The sequence below is a fragment of the Elephas maximus genome, chromosome 11, assembly GCF_024166365.1.
Source record: "Elephas maximus indicus isolate mEleMax1 chromosome 11, mEleMax1 primary haplotype, whole genome shotgun sequence".
Lineage (NCBI taxonomy): Eukaryota > Metazoa > Chordata > Mammalia > Proboscidea > Elephantidae > Elephas > Elephas maximus.
The window spans coordinates 14,042,473-14,068,728 of NC_064829.1; the positions used below are offsets into that span (position 1 = coordinate 14,042,473).

At 36.4% G+C, this 26,256-nt stretch overlaps 1 protein-coding gene across 4 annotated transcripts in view; it reads right to left on the minus strand.

Annotated features, from left to right (window-relative positions):
- Positions 1 to 1,369: 1,369 nt before the first annotated feature.
- The window catches only part of ANKRD12 (ankyrin repeat domain 12), a 165,833-nt gene continuing 140,946 nt past the window's right edge, over positions 1,370 to 26,256 (minus strand). For all 4 annotated transcript variants that reach the window (XM_049900150.1, XM_049900148.1, XM_049900149.1 and 1 more), the window contains 5 exons: positions 20,298 to 25,009; positions 10,527 to 10,625; positions 6,860 to 7,003; positions 4,863 to 4,958; positions 1,370 to 4,235 (listed from right to left, as the gene is read on the minus strand). In XM_049900150.1, the coding sequence (XP_049756107.1) occupies positions 4,050 to 4,235; positions 4,863 to 4,958; positions 6,860 to 7,003; positions 10,527 to 10,625; positions 20,298 to 25,009 (5,237 nt within the window). In that variant the 3' untranslated portion in view covers positions 1,370 to 4,049. The remainder of the gene's footprint in view (positions 4,236 to 4,862; positions 4,959 to 6,859; positions 7,004 to 10,526; positions 10,626 to 20,297; positions 25,010 to 26,256) is intronic.

The following is a 26,256-nucleotide window of genomic DNA, read 5'->3' on the forward strand; positions in this document are numbered from 1 at the left end:
AGAACAGCTCCACCGCAACAGTTTTTTAAAAAGTTGGGGAAAAAAGATGGCTAACTAAAAGCTTTTCATCTAGAACCATTCAGATATTTGAATACAGCATCCCATTTACAAACTCATGAAGAGTGGAATGAACATGCTCTCTTTAGATTCCGTGTACCTACCCCAATAAAACCGACCCCTTCTGCAGAGACTGTGCTTCTCTGTGTACCTACACCAGGAAGACCAATCCTCCTGCACAGACTGTGTTTCTCTTCAGGCAAATACTTTTATGTGCTATTTTCTCCCTTACGGAGATATTGCACATGTATAAAAATTGTATTGTTTATACATATTGTATTTAACATTTCATCACTGGAAAAATCTAGCCAGTATTTCTTAGTTGTACTTTTTGTTGTTTATATTCAAATACTTATAATTCTAGTTGTTCTTTAGCCATTTTGATGAATGGAATTATTTAAACTTATTTGCTTCGGTTTCTTCTCTGAATCCTGGTTTTACAGACAACAAATATTTCCAGTAACATCTTCTGTAGAGGCTTAAAACTCCCAATTCTATGTACAAAGAAACTATAGTCTGAAGAAGTCACCAAGAAAATGGTGAACTACAAGATGTTTTAACCAGCTAAATTTCAGAGTTAAGCTTTTCCAAAGATTAGTATCTCTTGCAACAATCTTTTTAAGTTTGAAAATGATTTTTTAAATGGTGAAAATGCTTTACTTAAATATAAAAAGAGAAGACTGTCTCATCAGTTTTAAATAGTCACCTATTTATAAATATTTGGGTTTTCATGTGTCAGATACAGAATAAAAAATATTGCTAAATTTTTAGATCGCTAAGAAAAATACATACTTAGCTCTGCACTCAATTTCTAGAATAATAGTACTTAAGTCACATTAAAATGTGCTTCTTGGGGTCTTTGCTTGAGGTTTTGAGAGTTATGAAGTTCGTAGGTATGTCTAATACTGTGCAAACCTGCGAGAGCCACAACTTGATGGGAGTGCCTTTTTGCGGGTCTCACAAGTTTTCTGCCTTTTACAGGGAGCTCTCTTATCACTTTTCTATCGTTTGTTTTAGTGGAAAATATTTGAGTTTTCCTTCTCTGACAGGTTTCCACCTTACACAGGTTCCAGCTTTTGCAGGTTTTACTGTACATAAATTTCACCTGTGAGACCTCTCACTACTGAATAGATTTGAGCTTGAAGGCTAATTCTTCAGAGGCTATTTGTTTTCTCTGAACAAATACTTCCGCAATTTTGCCAGGTGCCCAACTAAATACTGGTGTTTGGCTTATAGTTTTATGGGAGTGGAAAATTTAATTAAAAAAATTAGCACACATTTCAATCATTTTTTCTATAAAAATATAACTCTTTATTAAATAACATGCACAAATATCAACTAGTCATTTATTAAACAGATATGATTTAGAACAAGATGTAAAGAAATACAAATCCTTAAGTACAATTTAGTATCTTGTTCATGGTATTTGAATAATTAAAAAAAATCACTGATTAAACTAACCATTCCTTATTTTTCTTTCAGAATCCAAAACCCATTTAGGCATAGCCTCCATTTCAAAATTTTTCTAGGATTTCAAGGCTTCAGAGTATCTTTAATACCAAAAGCCCTTAACTACTTACTTGATTATAAGTTCCCAAAGAGAAGGCATTAACTTTTCTTTTAAGCTATACCAACTACCTTTGAGACACTTTACAAAGCAAATTTGTAGAAGGCAAAATCATGGCAGAGAGGCTCTAGCTCTTTGAGGTACAATTGAAGAGGCTGAGAATTGTGGTTAACAAGGTGGGATGACTAAAATATGCCAGATTCCTTCTTGCTTGCTTTTCTCTTCTGTGGCTTATTCTGTTTGGTCAGTGATTTTTTTTTTTCCCTCCCTTCTTCTCTGGTTGGACCATCAGAACAAAATGCTCTATAAACCTACCCCTCTGGTATTTTCTATAACTTCAATGCATAATAAGTTGAGTTTTTCCATTTTTATCATTTGCCCCAGTAGCCTATCAAATTTCCTTTTTAGGCAAAAAAAAAAAAAAAAAAAATTTTTTTTGCATTACGTTTTTCATATTAAAAGTATTGCTTTTATAAATTAACCTTCAATGTTCCCAGTCTTAATAAACTTGACTTCAACAAAAACAGTGCTTCAATATCTACCCTGCCTCTGGCCCCATTTATCCAATAAAAAAGGCCAAAATCTCCCACCTAAATTTCTAAAGAGAACTACATCCAACCTTTATAATAAAGTCCTTGCACTGTGTAATTTTTACATGTGCTGCTATATTGCGCATGCCAAGTACAATATGAATTCAAATATAAACTGACATGAAAATTCAAAAATTCCTAAGCTTAATATGTACCTTTGCACTCAAAAACTTCAATTCTTACACTCTATCCTATTAGCTGGAATTTCCAACTTGCAAGCTGAGTTTAAATCCCTTCATTTCTCATATATTCTTTTCACTTTTCTCTAACAGAATAAAAAACATTCAGTATTATTTTATAGTTCAAGAAAGTATTGTGGAAAATTATGTAAATTTTATCTCAAATACTTATGGATTAATTTTACACTAACCTAATTTTTCTTTCAAAAATGTTTAACAAGTTCAGCAGCAGGTTTCAGGTCTGAAATGTTCCTGGATAGTTGATCTACACATCATGTTATAGGAGACACTGGATTTTTCCTAAGTATATTGCTAATTATTTTATTATAAAACAGCATACCAAATCTTAAATTATAAAAGTCTGCAAATTATATGTTTTGCATCTTGATACAAAGAAAAAATACAACATATTAATTACTATTTTGTAAACACTGCCGAGATCGATTGGAATATACCTGTGTCTTACTTATTTTAACTTTCAAGTATATCTTTCTTGATATGAGCACTCAGTTTTCATTTTAAAAGTGCAAAGGTTATTAAGCTTAAAAGATTAAATTTAAGCAATGTAAAAAAGTTTTACAATGATTTAACATGACCAATAAAATTTATTAAACATATTTACATATATTCACAGGTACTTTTATACTTGAGTATTAAAATAGACATTTACAATTTCAGAATTTTCATTCAAAGGCATTTTTGGGGGGAGAAATAGGCTCTACTATGAGATGAAAAAAGAGCTAAGTTTTTTTTTGTCTGACTACTTCTAAACAGTATGTTTAACCTAGTAAGTCATAGGCACTATCACAGGAGACTAATAGGAAACACGTGACACTGTTTTAGGCATCAGTTGTGGAAGTTAAATTATAGGAAGCATGCAATACAATTAAGTCGCAGTCTTTACAGTTCTGGTTATGAAAACAAGCCAACTCAAACACGTGCATGCCTTATCTGAAGTTCTGCTACCGGAACACACGATTCCTGCACACCATACAGACTACAACTTTGGTCCAATAAACGTTAGACAGAACAGTTTTACAATTATTTCTTTGTACATGTTTTTACTACCAATCCCTGTGTATACATTTTGACCATTAATTACAAGATTTACATCTGCACGGTATGTATAAAATAAGTTATTAAAAAGGGCAATATTAAAACTTTCAAAAAGAACACTGTACAATTAATTTACATATAAACTGAAGAAATTTTGTGCCAAAATTTTCTTCCATATTAGAAACTATTTGGTAGGAACTGAACCTTTTAGTTTACTGATATATCTTTAATAAAACCTGAAAGAGATCTGAATACTAGTGGTTACCTCGTTAGACTGCTAACAACTGCCAGCGCTGTCAGCGGATTCCCAACTGTTGAAGTATCTACCACAGCCAGCCAACATGCCCCAATGCAACGGTTACCTTCCACCAATATAAATAATGGTTCTCTGTTAGAAACTGTGTTCAGATCTAAGATCCAAAATAATCCTCTTCATTTTTTTAAATAAAATGACAGTGTTTACTACACAACCCACTTAAATCGAACTTTACTAACAACTGTAAAGGCATAATATCAGTATTTTTGTAAAAAGGCAGTATTCCACAGTACGATGTCTGAGCCTCATCCATTTAAGAAGGTGTCACCGGGAAGTAATGGCTGTTATATAGGAGTCAACTCAAAGTCATCGTTAACGTCAACCAGGGGAACATAAAACTCCTGGATTTCATAAATGGTGATGGATTTGTAGGTGGCAGGGTCAAGTTCCTGGAGTTTGAGCTGCCATTCTAGTCTCTGGACGGCATTTAAGGCTGCAGCTTCATGTTGTTGCCTCATTAAAAGACAGGTCTATTTAAAAGAAGAGAAAAGTTGATTGATTATTCTGTTAAATTTGCTTTAAAAATCAATCTTTAGTTTCTTTACGGACAAAGACGGGCATTAGAAGTATAAACAGTTTCTGAATTACATGCCCATCTCCTGTCTGATCTGTCCATACCCGTATGCCAACTATTTCTGGGTCTGCAACTTCACAGTCATCTTACAATTATTGTTTGAAATGTTCTTCTAAACGATAAGATTTTGAAATATCAAAAGAATCGTGAAAGTCTAAGGAAAATGATTTTGAAATGAACCAAAATTTCAATTTTCTTTTATAGATTTGCAAAATACATTCCTCTCTTATCATTCTCTCATTGTTTCACATTTAGAACTATAATCAGACATGTGAACTGGATAATAAGCACGTAAATCCAAATTATAAAGTGTTTTTTCTGTATTTTAATGTTTTGAACTCTACTGGTCCTTAAAAATGGACTTGTGGTCTTTATTTCCCTTTATCTTTCCAATTGTGGCCCAGCATGAGGATTTATTAACTAACCAATGTTTCCTTTCCTAATTATTCTAATATAGCTGCAGTTTCTGTTTATTTACGAAAGGGGAAGCATTCATTTAAATTGAACTAAAAAATATACCTACCTTTAATTTGTCAAATTTATCATCCACATCTTGTAACCAAGACATGAACTGTCTTGCATTAAAACGATCCCTCACAGAAGTTTTACTGTCATCAGACTGAAAGAGAAATTAGAAGTAGCTGAATGTTATAAAATACCATTAACCCACTTTAAAATCTATATGTCATCATATCATCTTTTTATGGTATATGTCATTTTTTAGGAATGATGGAAATATAATTTAAAAATAATAAAATATAAATTGAATATTACAGAAATTTCATAAAGCCTCTATTTCCATACTGAGTTGAAAGATTAGTTATTAGAACTCTCAGCATGCTGGGTTTAGTTATTAATTAAATATAACCTACTGCTCTGTGAGGAGCCCTGGTGGCGCAGTGATTAAGTGCTCAGCTGCTAACCAAAAGGTTGGCAGTTTGGAATCCACCAGCCGCTCCTTGGAAACCCTACAGGAAGTTCTACTCTGTCCTGCAGGTTCGCTATGGGTCGGAATCAACAGCAATGGGCTTAAGGGTTCTGTGAGCCAATGGTGTTTCTCAAAGAGGAGTATCGGTATCATATGAAGTATTGTGCCTGTGGCATTCTTATTAATTACTGTAAAGTCGATTTGACTTAATTTTAATGTAAAAGTTTACCATATGTAGGGGGAAGTGTTGAGATGGAGCCCCTGACATTTTTTTTCCAGGACCAATCTTGTCAAGTGCTCATAAAGAAGTTCCATGTTGACTCTTAAGAATACTCGTTTCGGAATTAATATAGACTACACTCAAACTTTTTGTCCTTTCAATGAGTTTTGGGAAGAAGAAAAAGTAAACAGGTGTGTTTACTTGTGTACTCAACCATTCTGAACTAGAAATCTTCAAGAGGCTTTTCCTTGTACCTTAATTATAAACCTCTGTCCCTATTTTTCTAATATTGATTTCATTACTCTATAATTGCACAAAACTTTAAAAGACCTCAAGATACTGCACGGTCTATTCCAGTCTTTTACCAACATGGTTAAACTGTAAATTTCAGTTATTAAAATCATCCATTCTTTCCTTTAAAATTGTTAAAGCTGAAAATTCTGGAAACTCCCTCAGTGGCCTTCTCAGAGTTTATTTCCTTAGAGTCAAACAGTTCTTTCTTAAGATCTAGTTACTCATTTTAATAGATTCTTCAGATATCTCTGAATACTTTCAAATGAATAAAACATTTGGTGGCTTAAAAAAGTTTGAAAATTGCTGATCTAGTTCAACCTCTTCCTCTTACAGATAAAACAAAAGCCAGAGAAGACAAAGTGCTGACTCTGTGATATACTCCAAACCCTTTCTATTACTTGTGTGTCTGCTTGAAAAAACTGTATTTCCTACCTAGTCTGTTTTGTGATAATGCTCTAATGCCTGCGTTTATGCTTTTTGTTTTAATAATTATAGTTTTTCTCTTATGATCCATGAATTTCATTCTCGTTTATGAAGCACACAATATTTCTGATAACTGGTATGACTCCTTTTAGAATTCTTGTGATTTATATGTGTCAGTAAACTTTATTAAAGACACAGATACGGTTTTTCACAATTACATTAATTTATCCCACCAATATCCAAGATCAAAACAGGAGCCAGACTCTATTCTACCAATGTCACAACCCAGAGGTTCTACCTGCTTGTAATGTTTCCTCAATGTACAGTAGAGGCAAACTACTGAACTAAATGTATAAAAATCCACATAAACTATAAGTTATATGTAAGATATATGTAAGTTATATTTAAGAGCACTATCCTAAACACATATCTGTTTTTGTGATTGTTTGATTTTTATAATATAAATCTAGTGTTTAGAAGATTTTAGAAAATAGAAGATCCACTGATCCATAAACAGCACTGTGGTCTGAAAAAGTATTGCTTCCTCCTTCGAGCTTTGAGAATTGTTGAATTCAAGTTTCTTCCATGGAAATGGATGACAAAAGTAACCTAGTTATATTTCAGAGTATTCTAAATGTACCAATGAAAACTTTACCTGAGAGTCCAGCGGAACATTGTATACTTCTGCATCCAGCAAAACAGTACAAGCACTAAATGGCAGTGTTTGATTTGCCAGTGTTCTCGCGGCTCTGTAATGAACTCGGAGAACTTCCTGTTCATTGGATACAATCAGTTTTTCCTAGTCGAACAAAGAATTAAAAAAGCCTATATATATATATACACATATACACATACACACAAATTCTTCAGTAATTCATTTTTCAAACTTAAGACACACACACAAATATGTTAAAGAACTTAGATATCAAGAGTAGCGTTTCTTCTCAGTAGGTTTGAGAAATGTGAGAACTCCTAGTGTTCTAAAAGTATAAGTACCTTTTCTTTTTTCAAAATTGGCAGTCTCTTTTCTATAAAGTGCACAACGGTGGTTTTTAGTACATTCGCCATGTTGTTCTATCATTACACTACTAACTCCAGAACATTCCAGACATTCATTCCCCATTTTCCTCTCCTCCTACCCTACCCCCTGGCAAATGCTAACCTACTTTTTGTCTCTATGGGTTTACCTATTCTAAACATTTAATATAAATTATCTGGTCTTTTGTGACTGGCCTCTTTCACTTGGTATAATGCTTTCAACGTTCATTCATGTCACAGCGTGTATCAATACACCATTTCTTTTTATGGCTGAATAATATTCCAACCTATAGATATGCCACATTTTGTTTTTCCATTCCTCAGTTGATAGACACTTGGGGCTTGTTTCCACTTTTTGGCTATTGTGAATAATGCTGCTATGGACATTCATGCTCAAGTACTTTCAATTCTCTTGGATAAGTAACTAGGAGTGGACTTGCTGGGTCGTCTGGTAACTTTATGTTTAACCTTTTGAGAAACCACCAAACTGTTTTCCAAAGCTGCTGCACCACGTTACATTTCCACCCGTAGTGTAGAGGAGTTCCAGTTTCTCCATAACCTCATCAACACTCATTATTCATCTTTTTGATTACAGCCTCCTAGTACGTGTGAACTGGCAGCTCACTGTGGTGGCAGTTTTTCTTTCATAATGAATATTTTCACAGAAATAAATACATTGTACTCTGATGCTAATTACTCATAAATCACTGACAATTACACTAAAATCCCACCTTAATGTATCAAGTGGAGCCTAAAACTTTCAATTATGTAGAACACAAGGTTAATGAACGATCTAGACAAGCTTCTGCATTCAGCAGACTGGAAATTCCTGGGGTCCAACTGCAGATCCTAAGCCATCCTGATCCTGGCTACAGACTTGTGTCATGTGGTGGTCACTGTCCTCTTTGACTTAAACATCAGTGGGGTCAACTCTGGGACTTGTAGCTGGCTACAACTTTAAGGACAGAGGGAGTTACTCCAGGATTCCCCCAGTTACATGACATTTTGTCGGCCCTATCTGGGTGGCGGAGCTGGAAGAGTACTAAACCTGTGCCTGGTCTTCTCCTCACCAGGTTCCTTATTCTCCCCTTAACTGGCGAGAACTTTAGCCTTCTCCTGTTAGGGAACGCAAGCCATATTATATTCAAATATGCGTTATTTTAATGCATATTTTATGCAGTAATATATTTGCATTAAAATATGCATATTTTAGTGCAAATATGCATTAGCTTTATGATATCTATAATTTAATGTAAAAGGCAAAGAAACATGGTCCTGCTTAATTTCTTATTAATCCTTACAGGACAAATTATACTCAAAAGAAAAGAACCCTAACACTTATGGCTTATTAATTTAAGTATAAGTTTAAATTCAGTCTTGACGATATCTAAAGACTTGATCAGATAATAAAGACAGCTAGAAGAAAAGTCTTCCTAGAAGTTGGTTGTAGTCCTGTAGGGATTGAGAGCAATAATCTAAAATTCCTCAAAAGCAAACACCATGTAAACAGAAAAAATACATTTTAAAGTCAGACCCCTCTCTCTGAAAATAATCAACAGAGACACATGCTTAACTGATAGCTCAGCTATTCCATTTTAGACCAGCGTTCTACCACTGTGTCTTTGAACTCCTAGAGCAGAGCCTTTCAAATGTTGAGAATAGGTTGTGTGTGTGCCAAAGTATTGCTTCCTCTTAGCTCTTGGGGTGTGACAGTGGACACGGGGCAGCTCTGAGTAGTGGGCCAGGGGCTCTGGCTACAAGCTCTGTTCACTCATTTAGCATAGCATTCAACTATCCTTTTCTATGGGAAAATGACTAGGATAGTTCTTAGCCTAGGGTCCTCACAGCCACAGGAAGTCTAGGCACGGAGTGGAAGAAGAGTGGTCTGTGAACCATCAGCTTGCACTTCTCGTTACGAATGCAGGCAACAAAAGTATCATTAGTATTAGTAGTAGTATTAGAAGTATCTACTACTTTGTCACTCACAGAAATAAAATACTCTCAATTCATATTATAGTTGGTACAGATATCCCCCCAAATTTTTATACTCATTACTTCTTATAAATTTTAGTAGTTATTAGATTTGTTGCTAAAAGATACACGATTCCAGTTTTTCCGTGTAGAGACATTTGTGTGGTAGCTGGCCAGCTGTTATGCGAGTCTGCAGCTACCAAATGGTATCAAATTCAGTCACCAAATGGTAAAGCTCTTCTCCCACTGTCAGGCATTTAAGTTGCTTTCCGGCATTCTATAACTCTAAACTGTTTGTTGATCAATATGTGGAAGGAGGTGAGTCATTTTCGTTACTGGTTAAAAGTTTACAAGCTGCACAGTTCAAATTCTTAACTGTTCCCAGGGTGGCATGGCCTTCTGTATCATGGATCAGTACACAAATGATATACACCAGATGGGTTCTGATGGCCAAAGTAACTACTGAAGTGTGTTACGTGAACTAATTGTTCACTGACATGGGTCATGTACAGTGTTGTACATTTCGTGAGTATCAGTGCTTCCTTCTTTTACTCCTTGCACTTTGAGGTTCTATGAAGCTTACTTCATGAATTTAAAAACATCATTCTGAGAAGCAGTTCAACAGGTTTCACCTGATTGTTACAGGAATCCTTGGCACAAAAAAGGTTAAGACCCTGTGCTCTTGGAACTCCACCATGGATGAGCCAGAGAAACTGTATAAAGATTTTTTTTTGTATGTGAGTATGTCTATTTCTGTGAAGAAAGACTGTGGCTTACATCATATTTTCAGAGGTCCTTAACTCTCCCAAGAGAGGTGTTACTTTTTTGTCAGTCTAAGTAAAATGACTTTTATGATTTCTATATGTGATTAGATAGATTTCTTCTGTCATTTCATGTTAAAACCAACCACTGGAAACGAGACACTAAGGAAGACCTGTAACAACCAACAAACACGGCCTTTGTGAGTACTTTGCACTTTAGCCCTGAAGTAGCTGGTACCAATTAACCATTCCAAAACTTAAAAACCCAAGCATCCTACTAGGAATTCACTGCTGCAGGTTTTGCAATTCAACAAATGATAACAAAAAACTATTACAGACTTTCATGTATCAAAAATACACCCAACGTGAACTGTAATACAGGCTTAAAAATTCTCCATCTAATTGCACAGAGCATGAGATAAAATCAAACCACTTCCCAAAATACTTCTAAATAAAACACATTAAAAAAAAAAAAAAAACGTAGGGCATTTCCACCTCTTGGCAAAATCTAGTTGCTACTTTGGCGTGAACGCAAACGCAAACGTTTCTCACCCTTTCAATGCTGTGCTGCAGACGTAGCTTCATCCTCACGACTTCCTGTTGCCGAAAAAGTTCTTTAAGAGGGTCTGACAGGGAAGGCGGCGGTGTGATCTAATTAACATATGTATGTATGTATACAGTTAAAAATATCAGGCTTTATTTACAACAATGAGACATTCTCATAAACTTTTCATGCTTAATTTAATAAAACCATAAATTCTGATCCGCTGTGAATTAAATAATGCAGTGACTGGTTGTTACTTCTCAGGCAACTTTAACTGAGGAGCACAGCGGAGAGCTCCAGCATGCTTCGGCTTTTGATCCTGTGATCACAGCAAATTCGAAGGACTAGGAAGTGACTTACTACAGACACACATTTTTGAGCTTCTGTAAGTGACAGCTCAGACTAAGGGGAGGACTCACAAAGATAGGGCGGTGTAAGCACCAAGCAAAGAGCCCTAAGCACCACAGCAGTCCACGCGTATCATATAGGAGTGAAGTCTCTGTGGGCCTGACAGGAAAATCAAACACTAATGTTCCAAGTTTTACATTTACTAAATGAAGTCCTTAAAAAAAAAACAAAACAGATGAAATTTTCTAACAGATTTGTGGGTCCTTAATCAAGAGTTCTCACTGTGCTTTAGATTAACAGTCGTTAACTTGAATTCGCTATGAGTCAGAATCGACTCGAAGGCAGCGGTTTTTTTTTACTTGAATTCATATAGATAATTCTTTGTGTAATAACTCTTTTATAACATTAGCTTATTCATACCCCCCAAAGCTTATGGGCCATCTCTAAATTGGTACCATAGTGGACTGTGTTTTCTGGAAGGAGCCCTGGTGGTACAGTGGTTAAAGTGCTCAGCTGCTAAACAAAAGGTCGGCAGTTTGGAACCCACCAGCCGCTCCACGGGAGTAAGATGTGGCAGTCTGGTCCCATAAAAATTTACAGCCTTGGAAAACCTGAGGCTGTTCTACTATAGGGTCGCTGTGAGTCGGAATCAACTCAGCAGCAGTGGGTCTGGTTTTGGTTTGGTGCTTTCTGGTAGATTTTGGAGGTTCAGGAAGCTGACCTGATCCGTGTACCAAGACACACTCAAGTGTGGCAGTTTAACTCTCTGTGACCCACTGAACAGTCTCCCTCCACCCCTTGGATTATCTATACTTCCCCCTCTCAGCCTTGTTTATAATTACTCCCTGTGTATTAGGACAAAGAGGGCACCTAACAACAGGCGAATGCAATGGGTTTTGGTACAATGTAACAACTCAGCTGATTTTTCTGACAGTTTAAGCTCTACAGGAAAGCGGGGCAACCAGGTATTATGGTTTCCTGATCTGGTGCCATAGGAATTATGTAACATCATCTATGAAGAATTCTTGCTAAAGAATCAAACCTGGATCTAATCAAGACTCTAGATTTAACTAGGTTTATGGGAATTATGGGGGTCTGAAAAACTTGTTAAATGACACCATAAGGATTCTATCAGTTGAATCCAGAATGTGCACAATTCTGTAGGACAAATAACTTATTGAGGCTGATCATTTCTCAGGCCTCTAATTGCACAAACACATTTGTCTGATTTCTGTATCCTGTGAACTGTTTTAAATTCAACAAGATTTGTAGGGAGTTTGGGACTATTGTTTCAGTTTCACAAAGTCACACAAAAGGAGCACAGAGGAAGAATATCTACTCATCTGAGGTTGGGGGTGTCAGAAAAAGCTGCCTTGAGAGGGTAATGTCTGAACAGCATCTTAAAGGAAGAGCCAGAGTAAAGATTTAGAGGAAGGAGTTGTTTGGGGGAAAAAAGAGGGAAGGGAGAAAACTCCCAGAAGAGAGGACAACAGGGTCAATGAAGCAGTCCTTAGTTCCTCAAACTTGAGGAAAGGAAAAAAATGGTGGGATATGAGGTTGGAGAGATCAGCAAGGGTAAAGCAATCACAAGCTTTAAACAACAGGCTATAAAGGTTGCATTCCACTCTGTAAGTCAACTTTTCCTAAAGTATGTTCTACAGAACACTGGTCCCTCAAGATGATTTACAGGCAATGGTTCTAAGAACAAGAAAGTCTGGGAAACACTGTATACATGTACTTATTTAGGAGTCTCACAATTAACACATTAAATGTTCTGAGAAGTCCTGCAGTGATAAACCTATTTATTTATGGTGGCAAAACACAACCAAACATACATTCATTCAATAATTTCTACATGTACAGTTCACTGACATTGGTTATATTACTTTGCGTCGTCACCATTCTATTTGTAGAATACTGTGCCACCACCGTTAATCTAGACTTTCTGCCCCTAAAGTTCTCATCTACGCTTTAGATTAACAGTTGTCAACTTGAATTCAAAAAGTTAATTCTTTATAAGAGCACAATGTTCAAGACAAACAAACATTCTTTATTAACTGAGCTAAACCGTTGTTCGATAATGGCTTCAAGGGATAGTTTTGGTTAAAGGTTTAATGATTATTTCCAGTTAATAGATTCAAGGGTTCCCCCAGTCTCAACAGATCCAGTAAGTCTGGTTTCCTTATAAACTTGAAGTTCTGTCCCATGATTTTCCTTCTTTTGATCAGGATTCATCTAATGGGTCCTTGATTAAAATGTTCAGTAATGGTAGCTGGGCACCATTAATTTCTGCTGGTATCATGGTGAAGGAGGTAACAGTTCATGTAGGCAAAACCTATTTATCTTTAGAATAGTGTTTTCCTGAACTTACTTGACCATAAACACCTCCTTTGAGTGGGTTACTCCCCACATGGAATTAACACTGGCTGTGGAACAAGTTTTATTTAGAACACAGTATCACGACCCAGCAATTTCACTGCTAGGGTAAATTTTGTATGTATTTTGGAACCACCGAAAGACCTTACAACTCACTGCTGTATCTGTACGGAGAATAGATGTGTTGGTGACAAGACCTGAGGCAAGAAATTAAGGAGGCAGATCACTGTTATATTGGTGTGAGATGGAGAGGCAGAGGAGGAGATGGATTCTAAAAATACTGGTGTCTAGCTCAGTAAGAGAAATGAAAGAGAGGAAACAGTCAAGGAGGTCTTTAGTTTTTTAGTGTGAGGACTAAATGGCTAATAGAGTCCAGAGGAGGGGATGGAAGAGGAGAGAGAGGCAGGTTTTTGGGTAAGTTCAGTGTGGACATGTTGACTTTGTGGAGCTCATGGACATTCACAGAGATGTAAATGAAAGCCACAATGAGATAGCATTTCACTCCCACTTTGGGTTTTTGGGTAGGATGGCTAGCCCTTGGAAACTCTATGGGGCACTTCTACTCTGTCCTATAGGGTCGCTGAGTCAGAATTGACTGCACTGGGGTGGTGGTGTGGTAAGATGGCTAAGATAGAAAACAAAAACAGAAAATAACAAATGCTGGCAAGGATGTGTGGAAATTGGAACCCTTATCCATTACTGGTGGAAATGCAAAATGGTACAGCTATTACGGAAAACTCTCAAAAAAATTAATCATAGAACTATCATGACCCAGCAATTCCACTGCTAGAAATACATTCAAAAGACTTGAAAGCGGTGATGAAAAGAGACCAATATTCACTGAAGCACTATTCACAATAATTTAAAGGTGGAAATAGCCTAAATGTACATCAGTGGATGAGTGGATAATCAATGTATGGTATATATGTATGATGAAATACTACTCAGCCAGAAAGGGAGACGAAGTCTTGATACATGCCATAACATGGGTGGAGCTTGTAGACATCATGCTGAGTGAAATAAGTCAATCACAAAAGGACAAATATTGTATAACTTCACTTATATAAAAAGACAAGAACATGGAAATGTATAGAGACCAATGTTTATTAGTGGTTACTGGGGTGGGAGGGAGAGGGGAAAAAGGGGAGCCCTGAGTTTTGGTTTAGGGTAAGGGTTTTCACATTAAGGGTAAAGGTTGAACAGCTGATTAATGTAATTGATGTAAATTGTATACCCATAAAAAGATGAATTGGCAAAGTTGTAGGATATTTATAACAACAAAAGAGCAGCTTTTGAGGCTGCTTGTACAAACACACACGTAATGATATCTGGTTTCTTGGTTTGGTGGTTTAGGGTCATGGTTTCATGGGACATTCCAGTTAATAGGTCTACTATTGTTTTAGTGCTTCTGTTCTATCTCCTAGTTCACTGCATAGTGCCTAGGGTCTTAAGAGCTGGCAAGCGGGCATCCCAGGTACAACAATTGGTCTCCATTTGCCTGGAGCAACAGAGGAAAAGGAGATCAAGGAATAGGAGAAGGAAATGGATGTGTGGCTAATTGCCTCCACAAGCAATGGTCTCCTTTGCCATGAGACCAGAAGAACTGGATGGTGCCCAGCTACCATTACTGAATGTTTTGACCGAAGATTCTACAGAAGAATTGAGAGAAAATGCAGAACAGAATTTCAAATTCTCATCGAATTCAGATTTTGTGGAGCCAATGAGGCTGGATGAATCCCTGAAACTAATGATCTGAGATAATCTTTAAACCTTAAACCAAAAATATCCCGAAGTCTTCTTTAAACCAAACAATGGTTTAATTAGTAAAGAATGTCTGCCTTGAGCATTATGCTCTTTTAAGAACCATCTATATAGGATCAAATTGACAACAGCAAATTTCAAGATTAGACAGAAAACTTAGGGGGCACTCAGTTTATGTTAATGTGGGAGGAAAAAATTCAGAAAAGGAGGAGAATGGTTGCACAACTTGAAAAATGTAATCAACGTCACTTAATTGTACATGTAGAAACTGATGAATTGGTGTATGTTCTGCTATGCATATTCTCAAAAAAAAAAAAATTGAACCTGAGGAGGTTTGGACTGAATATATAAATTTGGGAATTATCAACATATAGGAGAAAGGCGGAATCACCAAAGGAATATATGGAGACTTTCTGAGGAAACTTTTCCCTTGGGTTTGTTCTCATCTACTTTTAAGTAAATGACGCTGAGGCTTTGTCTTTCAGTATCTGTGAATTCAGTGAGCCTCTAGAAGAGTTAACTCTCTCTTCAGATTTCAAGGGATGCACCTTCCTCTTACCACCCGCATCCGGAATCCCCCACTAGGGTCTCTATAGAGTATGTTGTCACCAGTGGCCACAGTGGATACCAGAATGTGACAAGTCTCCGTTTCATTTTTCTCTCCCTTGTTCCTTTGAATTTTGGGAACTTAACCTACAGTTTTATTTTTTCTTCTGTTCATCTTCTCTGGAAAAATGGCAGAATTCTAGTTAAATTATAAGAAAAATATCTGATGGAAAAATAAACTCTTAAATTGACTTTGGGCATGCTTTACCACATTTCTAATGAGTTTTATAAAAACATGTCACATACACGTGAGAAAAGATTATGATAAAATGGCAATTAGTTGGGTGGGAAGAAACAAATGGATAAAACCATATGGGAAAGTACAAAAAATAATGTAGAGTCAAAACAATGTTGTTATTCTAGTCTTTATTATCTCTTTAAACTATATTTTGAACAAACAAGTTTCAGTCCAGTCAACTGAAAAGCACAGCCTTTTATGAGCAAAAGGCTGGGGTTCGTGTAATAGCTCTAGTTAAGATGAACCTTAAAGTCACTCTGAGCTGGATAAAATAATTGTAAACCCTTAAAATTTTAGAGTGTTTTGGAGTTTCAGTGGGCTTTGGCATATTCTATTTTGATCTGCTTTGTTTTGCAGATATGGAAACTGAGGATCAGAGTAGCTGAGTGAATTATTTGATATCACATAGCTGATTTGTAGCAAAATCTACATGTGAACTGATTCATGCTAACTGTAAATCTACTGCTCTTTCTACTATATTGTACTCTGTATTTCTCTGAATTTAGTAATTCTGTCAAAAAACAAAATCGAACAACTAAAAACTCCCACTCCAACCAGAAATATTTCATAGTTTTGCTTATGATCCCTTTTGAAACAACATTAGAGACAATTAAATTCTAATATAATCAAAGACTTACTACAAGGGGATTAAATTTGCATTACATCACCTTTGCAAGAATAAGACACACGTTATATAAAATATAATACTGACACATCAGGTGGCACTAAAAAACAATCTAACATGGTTCTTTAGCCAGTAATTTTTACTGATGTTGTGCAAAGTTTTAATTTAAACATGTCGTTTAAATTAAACAATGTTCAATGTTGTGCCTATATTTCAAGCCTATGATAACCCAAAAATCAAACCAATTACCGTCTAGTCAATTCCAACTCATAGCAATGCCACAGGACAGAGCAGAACTGCCCCATAGGGTTTCCAAGGAGTTACTGGTGGATTCGAACTGACAACCTTTTGGTTAGCAGCTGAGCTCTTAACCACTATGCCACCAAACTCGTTGCTGTTGAGTTGATTCCAACTCATAGCAGCCCTACAGGACAGAGTAAAATTGCCCCATAGAGTTTCTAAGGAGCACTTGGTGGATTCCAACTGCCAACCTTTTCATTAGCAACCGTAGCACTTAACAACTTCGCCACCAGGGTTTCCTACTGTGCCACCATGACATATTATTTCAGTTAAAATTTCTTGCCCTTTAAGCAGAAATAAAATTGGGAAAATAAAACAAAATTACTATTTCTTTCTCTGAATTAACAAATGATTTTGCTAAAGGGTGTATCAATCACAAATTTACTTTTATTTACAAATCTCTGCTACTAACTTTGACTAGAGTAACATCTAATTTTTTTAACATCTAAATCTGTCTTTTTTAGAAGATTTAAAAGGCAGCAGTATCAAGCAAAGGAGACCTGGTGGCATAGTGGTTAAAGCGCTCAGCTGCTAACTGAAAGGTGGGCAGTTTGAACTGACTAGCTGCTCCCGCAGGGAGAAAGATGTAGCAGTCTGCTTCCATAAACATTACAGCCTTAGAAACACTATGGGGGCTGTTCTACTCTGTCCTATAGGGTCACTGTGGGTTGGAATCGACTCGATGGCAATGGGTTTGGTTTTGTTTAGTATCAAGCATGTTCTGTGGATGTGGAACTGAAAAATCAGCTTTTGTCCAACTCTTTGAGCATCTTTGAATCATCAACTCCAGGTACAGCTATAGTGCACAGTAAGGGCAGCAACTAGAGACAAGCCCAGTGAAGTGCAGGGAGGACCTTGCATGCAATGATGGGGAACTGGGACTCAGTCTACAGAAAATCGGGGTCCCTGGGGATGATTAGCTGCATAGGCACACAACCAGATCTGTGTTTAAGACTGAATCCAGACAGTTAGAAGGCTAGATTCAGAGAAGAGACTAGACTCAAAATGTTTTGCTCATTTTTGGTATCTAGTTTCTAGCACTATGCTTGCTATGCATTCACATATTTGAGTGACTAGTCTAAGGAGGTCCTTGCATAGCAGAGGTAAGAAGGAGAGGGGGACAGGGTGTGAGATGCTTCTTTGATATAATCAACATGACTTAGTGACTGACTTGATGTGAGGGCAGAGAGAAGAAAAGGCCAAGGTTCCCACACTGGGAAATTATATACAGTTAATTATGATATTTAGTGACGGTAAGAGGAAGACTCAACATTGCTCTGATCAGATTTCAGGCAGATAACATCACAGCTGGACTAAGGCATGGAAAAAGAAAGAGAGGGAGACTTGAAAAGAAGAACATTTCAGGAAGAGGGAACAGCACTGCAAAGGTACCAAAGGTAGTGAGTCCAGTTTGGCTAAAATATTGGGTGAGTTTGGAAGAGGTAGTCAGAAATGAAGCTGGAGAGGTAGACTGGGGTCAGGCTGTGAAATAATATGGTTTTGTCATGCTTAAAGACTTGGACTTTAAGCTGTTGGTAATGGGAAGATAGCTAGTCACAGCTGAGGTCTTTAAGCAGGGAAATGATGGTTCATTGTTTATACAGGATATACATTTAACAACAGAGTACTCCAGCAAAAAGAGAATGGAAGAAAAAGGAAAAGGTCCTACAATGATCTAAGTGAGAGAAAATGATGAGGGCACTAAACCAAGGCAGTGGTAGAGGGTACAGATTTTATAGAGAGTTCTAAAAAAGAATGGTAATAATTTGGTGACTGAGTTTCTACTTTGGTGCCATCATTAATGAACATAGTTTTTTTTTTTTTTTAAGGGAATGAGGGGTAAATCATTCTTTTTGGTACATATTAAGTTTGAGGTGTATGGTGGATGCTATGGTGTATGATCAGATGTCCAATTTAGGAATGAGGCACTCTCATCCAAGCTATCCACCCAAATGTTGGGAGTCTTGGTGGTTGACAGCTCTGGCTATACTCCTTCTCCATGAATTGCCCTCAAGGAAGAGAGCTGACTGCCCAAGGTCATGCTCCCTTCCTTAGGGCAGACTACCTTTGAAGGGCTGTCCCAATTCAGAGCTATGGATTCAGCTGAGGTCACTGTCACAACTCCATCTAAGTTCAACACTTCGCTTTGCCCAATTCTGCTCCCCTCACACACTTACAGGTATTGTTCCTGATAATTCTCACCAATAAATCTGCACACAAATCTCGATCTATCTCCTGAGGAACTCAACCCATCACAAGATGCCAGAAGGACGGATGTCTAGGAGGTACCTATATGTGATTACTGGAGCTCAGCAGAGATAAGAGTACCTGGGGAGGTAATGGCACATGGAAGATTGCTGAAACCATAGCTATAAACAAGATCATATTTGCAGAGCACATAGAGCAAAAAGTCAATTGAAGAGTGGATCCCTAGAAAACTCTGATGTTTAAAGGATGGGCAGAAAAGAATAGTCACCAAAAGAGGTAGAAAAAGATTAGTCAGGGAGGCAGGTAAACCAGAAGAGAAGAGAGCACCATCATGGACGACAAAGGAAGGGAGAAATTTAAGAATAAGGTGGTTACAATGTCAAATGTGAGAGAGAGCAAGTAGAAAGAAAAATGAAAAGGTCAATGCATAACCACTGCATAACGTTATGGAACAATTAGGAAACAAGAAAGACAAAATGTCACACACAGGCTACTGTTCAAGAGTGTGACAGTGAAGAAAAAGTTATGGTGGTAGCCCGACAGACCGGCATAGTCAACGAATACTTTTTCCTCTCCAGGATGGAGGAGACCTGAATATGTTTTGAGTGGATAAAGGCCAACACAGAGGGAAAACTGAAAGAATATACTAGCAAGAATAGTACTTTTATAGAGGGAGGTTCCAGAGGAGACTGAAGGGAATGGGCTCAAAAGCACATACAAAATCATTAGCCTTCAAATAAATCAAAACATATCTCCTTTGGGACAAAAGGAACAGCAGGTAAGGAAAGAAAATACTCTAGACCTGCACTGTCCAACAGGGCAGCTGCCACTTGCTATATAGGGCTGCCAAGAACTTGAAATTAGCTAGTCCGGACTGAGATGTGCTACAAAAGCACATCAGATTTTGAAGACTTAAGGAAAAAAAGAAATGTAAAATATCTTAATGATTTTTCTATACTGATTGTATGTTAAAATAATATTTGGATATATTAAACCCCAAAACGAAAACCTGTTGCTGTTGAGTTAATTCCGACTCACAGCAACCCTGTAGGATAGAGTAGACCTGCCCCACAGGGTTTCTAAGGAGCGCCCGGTGGATTCAAACTGTCGACCTTTTCGTTACACTAGGGTTTCCAAAAACAGTTTCCTTTTTTTTTTGTGGATGTACTAGGCTAACTAAAATATATTATTAAAATTAATTTCATCTGTTTTACTTTTTAAAATCCGGCTACTAGAAAATTTAAAGCTAGTATGTGGCTTGTACCATATTTCTATTGGACAGCATTGCAGACTGTATCAAGCGATGATGTTACTTACTGTGGGAATACAAATCTTGCTTAAGGGATTGCCGTCCAGGAGATAGGATCCATTAAATGTCACATATTCATCATAATACTGAGGTGCTTGAGGAATAACACTACACAACAATTTACGCTTTTCTTCAATCTTTTTTCTTATGTGCAGGTATTCAAAATATGGATTTGCTCTCTCCGAACTGTATGGCTGAATCTCATCTAGTTTCAGAGAATCTACGATGGCTGCCAGAGATTGCTGAGTTTTCTCTTTTGCTTGCAGTAAAAAGGGACTCACTTGCACAGGCTGAGGTACACGAGATACTTTCCTTTTCCGTGGATGGTGAACTTGAGGATCATCTTCTTCAGTTAATCTTAGTCTTCCTCTGAGAGACGAAGATTCATTGTCTTTTTCTGACAGTAGCGTACAGCCAGCAAGGAGCTGTTTGCTTTGATTTGCCATCGTATTTGCTCTGTTTCTAGTCATCCTTTGAGGAGTGTGGTTTTCAGTTTTATCATCTTCAGGATTTTCTTCTATCTCTACTTTAATGAACTGACCATATTTATGGATTTCTGGTAGAACTGACTGTTGTGAATGGTTTTCCAGATTTGATAAAATACCTTGTTCAGATTCTTCATCTTCAATGGAAAGCAAACACTTTTCACTTTCAAGACAATGCTTTGGATTATCTTGTTCATTTAGGTTTTCTTTTGGCATCCCTGCATTCATTTCACAGAAATCAGAATCACACTTATTCAAATGAGTTAAAATGAAACTCTCCAGTTTGTTTCCTTTTTCATGTGAAATAACCTGAGTATCAGTTGTGCTATTTTCAACCTCAAGGCCACTGGAAGACTTACACATTAGTTTGCTAAACGCATGATGTGTGCTTAGTTGAGAAGACGCATCACTTCCATTAAAGTCCTTTTCTGATGGTAACACAGGTAAAGTATTAGCCTTCTCAAAAGCTGGTGATACTTCTTGAATGGTATTTTCAGAGTACACTGAGACAAAGGCATCTGTCTTTGGAATATCTGCTGGGACAAAATTATTTTCCATGTCTTTTGTAGATTCATTATCAGCGTCTAGAACAGAACTGATCATTTGAACCGAATTCTTCTGTTGTGAAATATCTGGCTCTTGATTGGCAACGTAAGACAAAGACATATGTTTAGAAGTAGATTCAGCATCTGAAAGCAACTGGTTGTGATAAGAGCAAAGTGGTTGTGAAGGCATAAAGGATGCTGGCTCCTGAGCACAAGAACTTCCTGGCAGTTCAGTCTGGTACAGAGATGAAAAATCAGTATTTTGTTCTTTCAATATTTTGTTTTCAGAATTACAGAAATCCTGACCAGAGGAATCTTGATCAGCTTTACTAGAATTTGTACAGGTAAAGTCACTGCTGCTTAATGACTCCAGTCTGTCAACAGGAATCTCCCATGATTTATTCTGGATCACACCAACCTGATTAGATGGCTCTAGACGTACAGGACTTTCTATTGGCGCAGTACTCTTGATAACATTTGTTTCAGCTGAAATATATTTGCTGTTCACAGATCTAGTTGGAGAGGCTGCAAAACTGGAATGTATGTTAGACATATTTGAAAAGTCTTTTTCAGGCACATTTGAGGATACCTCAGGTTTGGGAGAAGGGCAAATATCTCTTGGCACAGCTAATAAGGTACCTTGATTGCTTTCTTCTGATATTGTTTGGAATTGCTTTGCATGTTCACAAATGACAGATGGGATGCTACATCTTCGAACTTCTACAACAGGTCTACTCTCATTTATAATTAGTTTAACATCTTCTACAGAAGATGACCTGAGATGGGATGTTGGAAGTCTGTTTGCATATGTTGGTTTAATTCGCTCTGGCAGTTCAGCCAGACTATCCAACTCCCTTTCATGAAGGGCAGGAGATTTGGCAATTGGCAAAAAAGGTGACTGGGAAAAGGACATTTGGGAATCTGAACCCTCTAACATGAAGTCAGAGTCGTACTCAACTGGAGGCCTTGGGGTTGTCATGGTAGTATGGCAGGAATCTTCTGAGCTAGCAACCGAAATCATGGATACAGATCTGGAGCTGAGACCTGGCTTTTCACTTTCTGATCTAGGAGACCTGTTTAAGCTAGTATCTGAAACAAAGGGTGACTTCCCTAAACTCATTACATTTTTGGTGTCGAGAGATTGTGATCTGTTACTTACAGCATCTTTAGACTGTTTCTCCTTGGCATAAGCATCAGTCAGCTCTGAACTCTTTGACTTAGTAAGTTCTTTATTTTTGGGTTCAGCTAGTGCATGCTTTATTTTTTCTTTATCTTTTACTTTAAGTTCTAAAGAGTTACGATTTCTCAACCGTTCCTTTTCTTTTTGCTTAATTTTTTCCTTATGTTTTTTGTGCCACTGTTCTATTTCTAGGTCTTTAAGGCTTAGCATTCTTTCAAAACTTGTTTGCATTAAATCATCATTGACTAACCTCTTTTCTTTAGGTCGGGAATCTTTTGATGCTGGTAATGACTTAGGTTTAGGTTTATCTGTCTCAGATTTTAGTTTGAGTAAACTATTTAGTTGAATTTTATCTTTATGTTTATCTCGTTCTTTGTATCTGTCTATATCTTTATCTTTTTTATCTTTTTCTTTTCCATCTGGAGTTTTTAAAGGTTCATCTTTTGTTTTTTCTTTAAGGGAAAAGGATTTTTCATGTTGTGCTTTACTGCTATCTGCTACACTTGACTTTTTCTCTTCCTGTAAATGTTTAGAGTTAGTTATATTTATACTTTCTTTATCTCTAGATTTTTCCCTTTTATCTACCTCCCTGTCTTTTTCTTTACTTTTCCCTTTTTCTGATTTAATGTATTCATTATTGTCTGATTGTTTATTTTTTTTCTCCATCAAGTGCTTTTCTTTGCTTTCTGCAGGATGCCTCTCTTTCTCAGGCTTTTCTTTGTCATGTTTTCTATCTATCTTTTCTCTGCTTCTCTCTCTGTCATCAGTTCTTTTAGTGGTAGTAATATTTTTTACCTTCTCCCCTTCTTTATGGCATTTCTCTGTGTGATGTGAATACAGCCTGTCCTTTTCTTTTCCTCTATCAGTACATTCACTGACATCTAATTTGTCCTTCTCTGACTTATAATCATGTTTTATCTTCTTCTCTTTTTCAGAATTTTTTCTATCAGTCTTCTCAAAGTCCTTTTCTTTAGTTTGAAACCGTTTCTCAGATTTCTCCTTACTTTCCCTTGTATGTTTTTCTTGTTTTTCAATGTCTATTTCCTTTTCTAGTGAATGTAACCCTATAGGTTCCTCTTTGGCACTTATACCCAAAGAGCTGGATTCTGTTTCTCTATCTGTAGATACAGTCTCTCTTTCTTCTTTTAAATCTTTTGTTTTTTCTTCCCTGAAAGACTTCTCGCTTTCTCTCTTGATCTTTTCCCGTTCTTCTTTGACGTTTCTCTCTTTTGAGACATGCTTTTCCTTGGTTGATCTATCATCTTTTATGTTTTTTTCCAACTTTAATTTTTTTTCAAAGGTTAAGGTCTCATGTTCCATATTTAAAAATAGATCTTCAGTTTCATCACTTTTAAAAAAATTCTCTTTCCAAAATTCTCTATCAAATTCCACATTCCTCTGCAGCTCTTTAGCACCGTCCCTATTTTTGTATTTTTCCTTTTCACTTTCAGTTTCTTTTCTATGCTTCTCTTTTTCCCTTTCTTTATGTTTCAACTTATGTTTTTTTAATGTTTTACCTTCTTTATCCATTTTTTTCAGTGTACAGTCTGAATTTTCAAATGTTGGACTATGATCTTCTTCCTTTATTTTGGCATTTGATTTTTCACCAAATTCTAAATGGAGATCTTTCTGGTGTTTGCTTTTTTCCTTATGTTTACAAGATTTTACACTTGAACCTTCTGGCAAGAATTCGGATTCTGTATTGTCATACCGAACAAGATCAGACTGTAATGACACTTCAGAACTTCCTGGTGACAAACACGTTTTAGTATGTTCTTGTTTTAGTGGTGTTGACTGCTTTTCACTTAGTCCACAAGAATGTTTAGGTGATTTACCAGTGGAAATATGAAATAAATGTAATGATGTATCATCTTTTGGGCTAAATGATTTCCTGAAATTTCCTTCCTCTCTAGTCTTCTCTGAACAATCTAATGCAGTATTAACCGTTAAGTTTGTTACTCTGGTATTTTCTTTCCCCTCTTTTTCTTGCTTCAGCTCTTGGTTCTCTTTATTTTTGTTCTGGTTCTTTAATTTTCTTTTAACTTTGCCTTTCTGTTTGTGTTCATTTGATACCACATATTCCTTTTTCGTTTGTATGTCAGAATTTGATGTTTCAGGGATAGAACATGGGGTAGGAACCTTTTTATTTTGAAGAACTTCTTCATCTGAACTTTCAGAACTTGAATACAAAACTCTAGAGGACTTTTGCTTTTTACTTTTAAATGATTTAGGATAGAAAGCTTTTTCCTGTTTTGCAAATAAATTATTCTTTTCTATTTCAGATTCATTCTCTTTTCGTAGCTCTTTCCTAAGAATATGCCTATCATCAATCATTTTATTTACTTCTTCATCATCATCATCTTTGAACTCATACTCATCAAGGGCAGATGGAAGAGGTGCTTTATTGGGAATTATCTGTTTACTTTCACAGATGAGAGAGTCTTTCTCTATTTCAGAGTCAATATTTTCATCAACACTGGAAGGATTTACAGATTGGGCCTCTTCAGAATCTAGGATAAGAAAAGAAAATCTGTTGGTGATCAAAAGACAATTATCAGAAAAAAGGATGAGAGAAAAACAGCATATACAGTAAATATTTGAAACAATTCAGAAAAAAAATTTCAGGTTTATATGTGAATAATGCAATAAAAATATTTAAGGACTCTGCTACCATGTTGTGGAAGAGCTTTATAGAGTAAAAAAGGACGAGGTCCTTTAGACACCTCCAAAAGCATAGTGTACTGAATTCACTACACACATACATACAGACCCAGATAGATAATGTAAAAATGTATAACTTGGAGCAGAGTTTTATAACCCAGGGTTCTGGATTCAGGGGAAACATTAGCCACTAAATGGTATGTAAAACTTTCATATATGTATACGTTTTTATGAAGAGAGTATTTAACTTCAATCAGATTATCTGGCCCAAAAAAGATTAAGAACCACTAAATAATAAGAAAACATGGAAGACTGTTCTGTGTATTTCAGAAAATTTACTAGTAAAACTGTAGGGAAGGAATCATATGTTTCCCATAAAGAACAATAACTTAAATAAAGATCAAGGTTTTTAGTATGTAAGAAAAATGATTACCTGGTAAAAATAAAATCAGAAAAATTAAATGAAACAAAGCCTTCAGTTATATAATCAAGATTGTAACAGATAAATGGAACAGATACGTAATTTGAAAAAAGCTTCTCTATTTCTCAGTTTTTTTTCCCTATCAATTAGACTTGATAAAAAATACATACTATGGTACAATGGTATAGGGTCGCTATGAGTCGGAATCGACTCAATGGCAGTAGGTTTGGTTTTTTTTGGATGGTACAATGGAGCCCTGGTGGTGTAGTGGTTAAGAACTCAGGCTGCTAACCAAAAGTTCGGTGATTCAAATCCACCAGCTGTTCCTTGGAAACCCTATGGGCCAGTTTTACTCTGCCCTATAGGGTCATTATGAGTCAGAATTGACTCAATGGCACACAACAATAAATAGGGGAAATAATTGGTTCAATTATTACATATTTTAAGTACATGAAAACTTAGTTTTAGGAAACTGCACTCAAGCTGCTATATAAATATAGCCAAAACACTGAGATTCTATATCATCACATCTTTTTTAATAGAAACTTTTCTTCTTCCCAGGTTGGCATCTTTTTCTAGCTTAAATACTGTAAACATGTATGTATACTCTCACTGAAAAGAAACCCAGGGGCTCTAAGGAAAATAAAATTAAACTCATTACAAAGATGATAAATA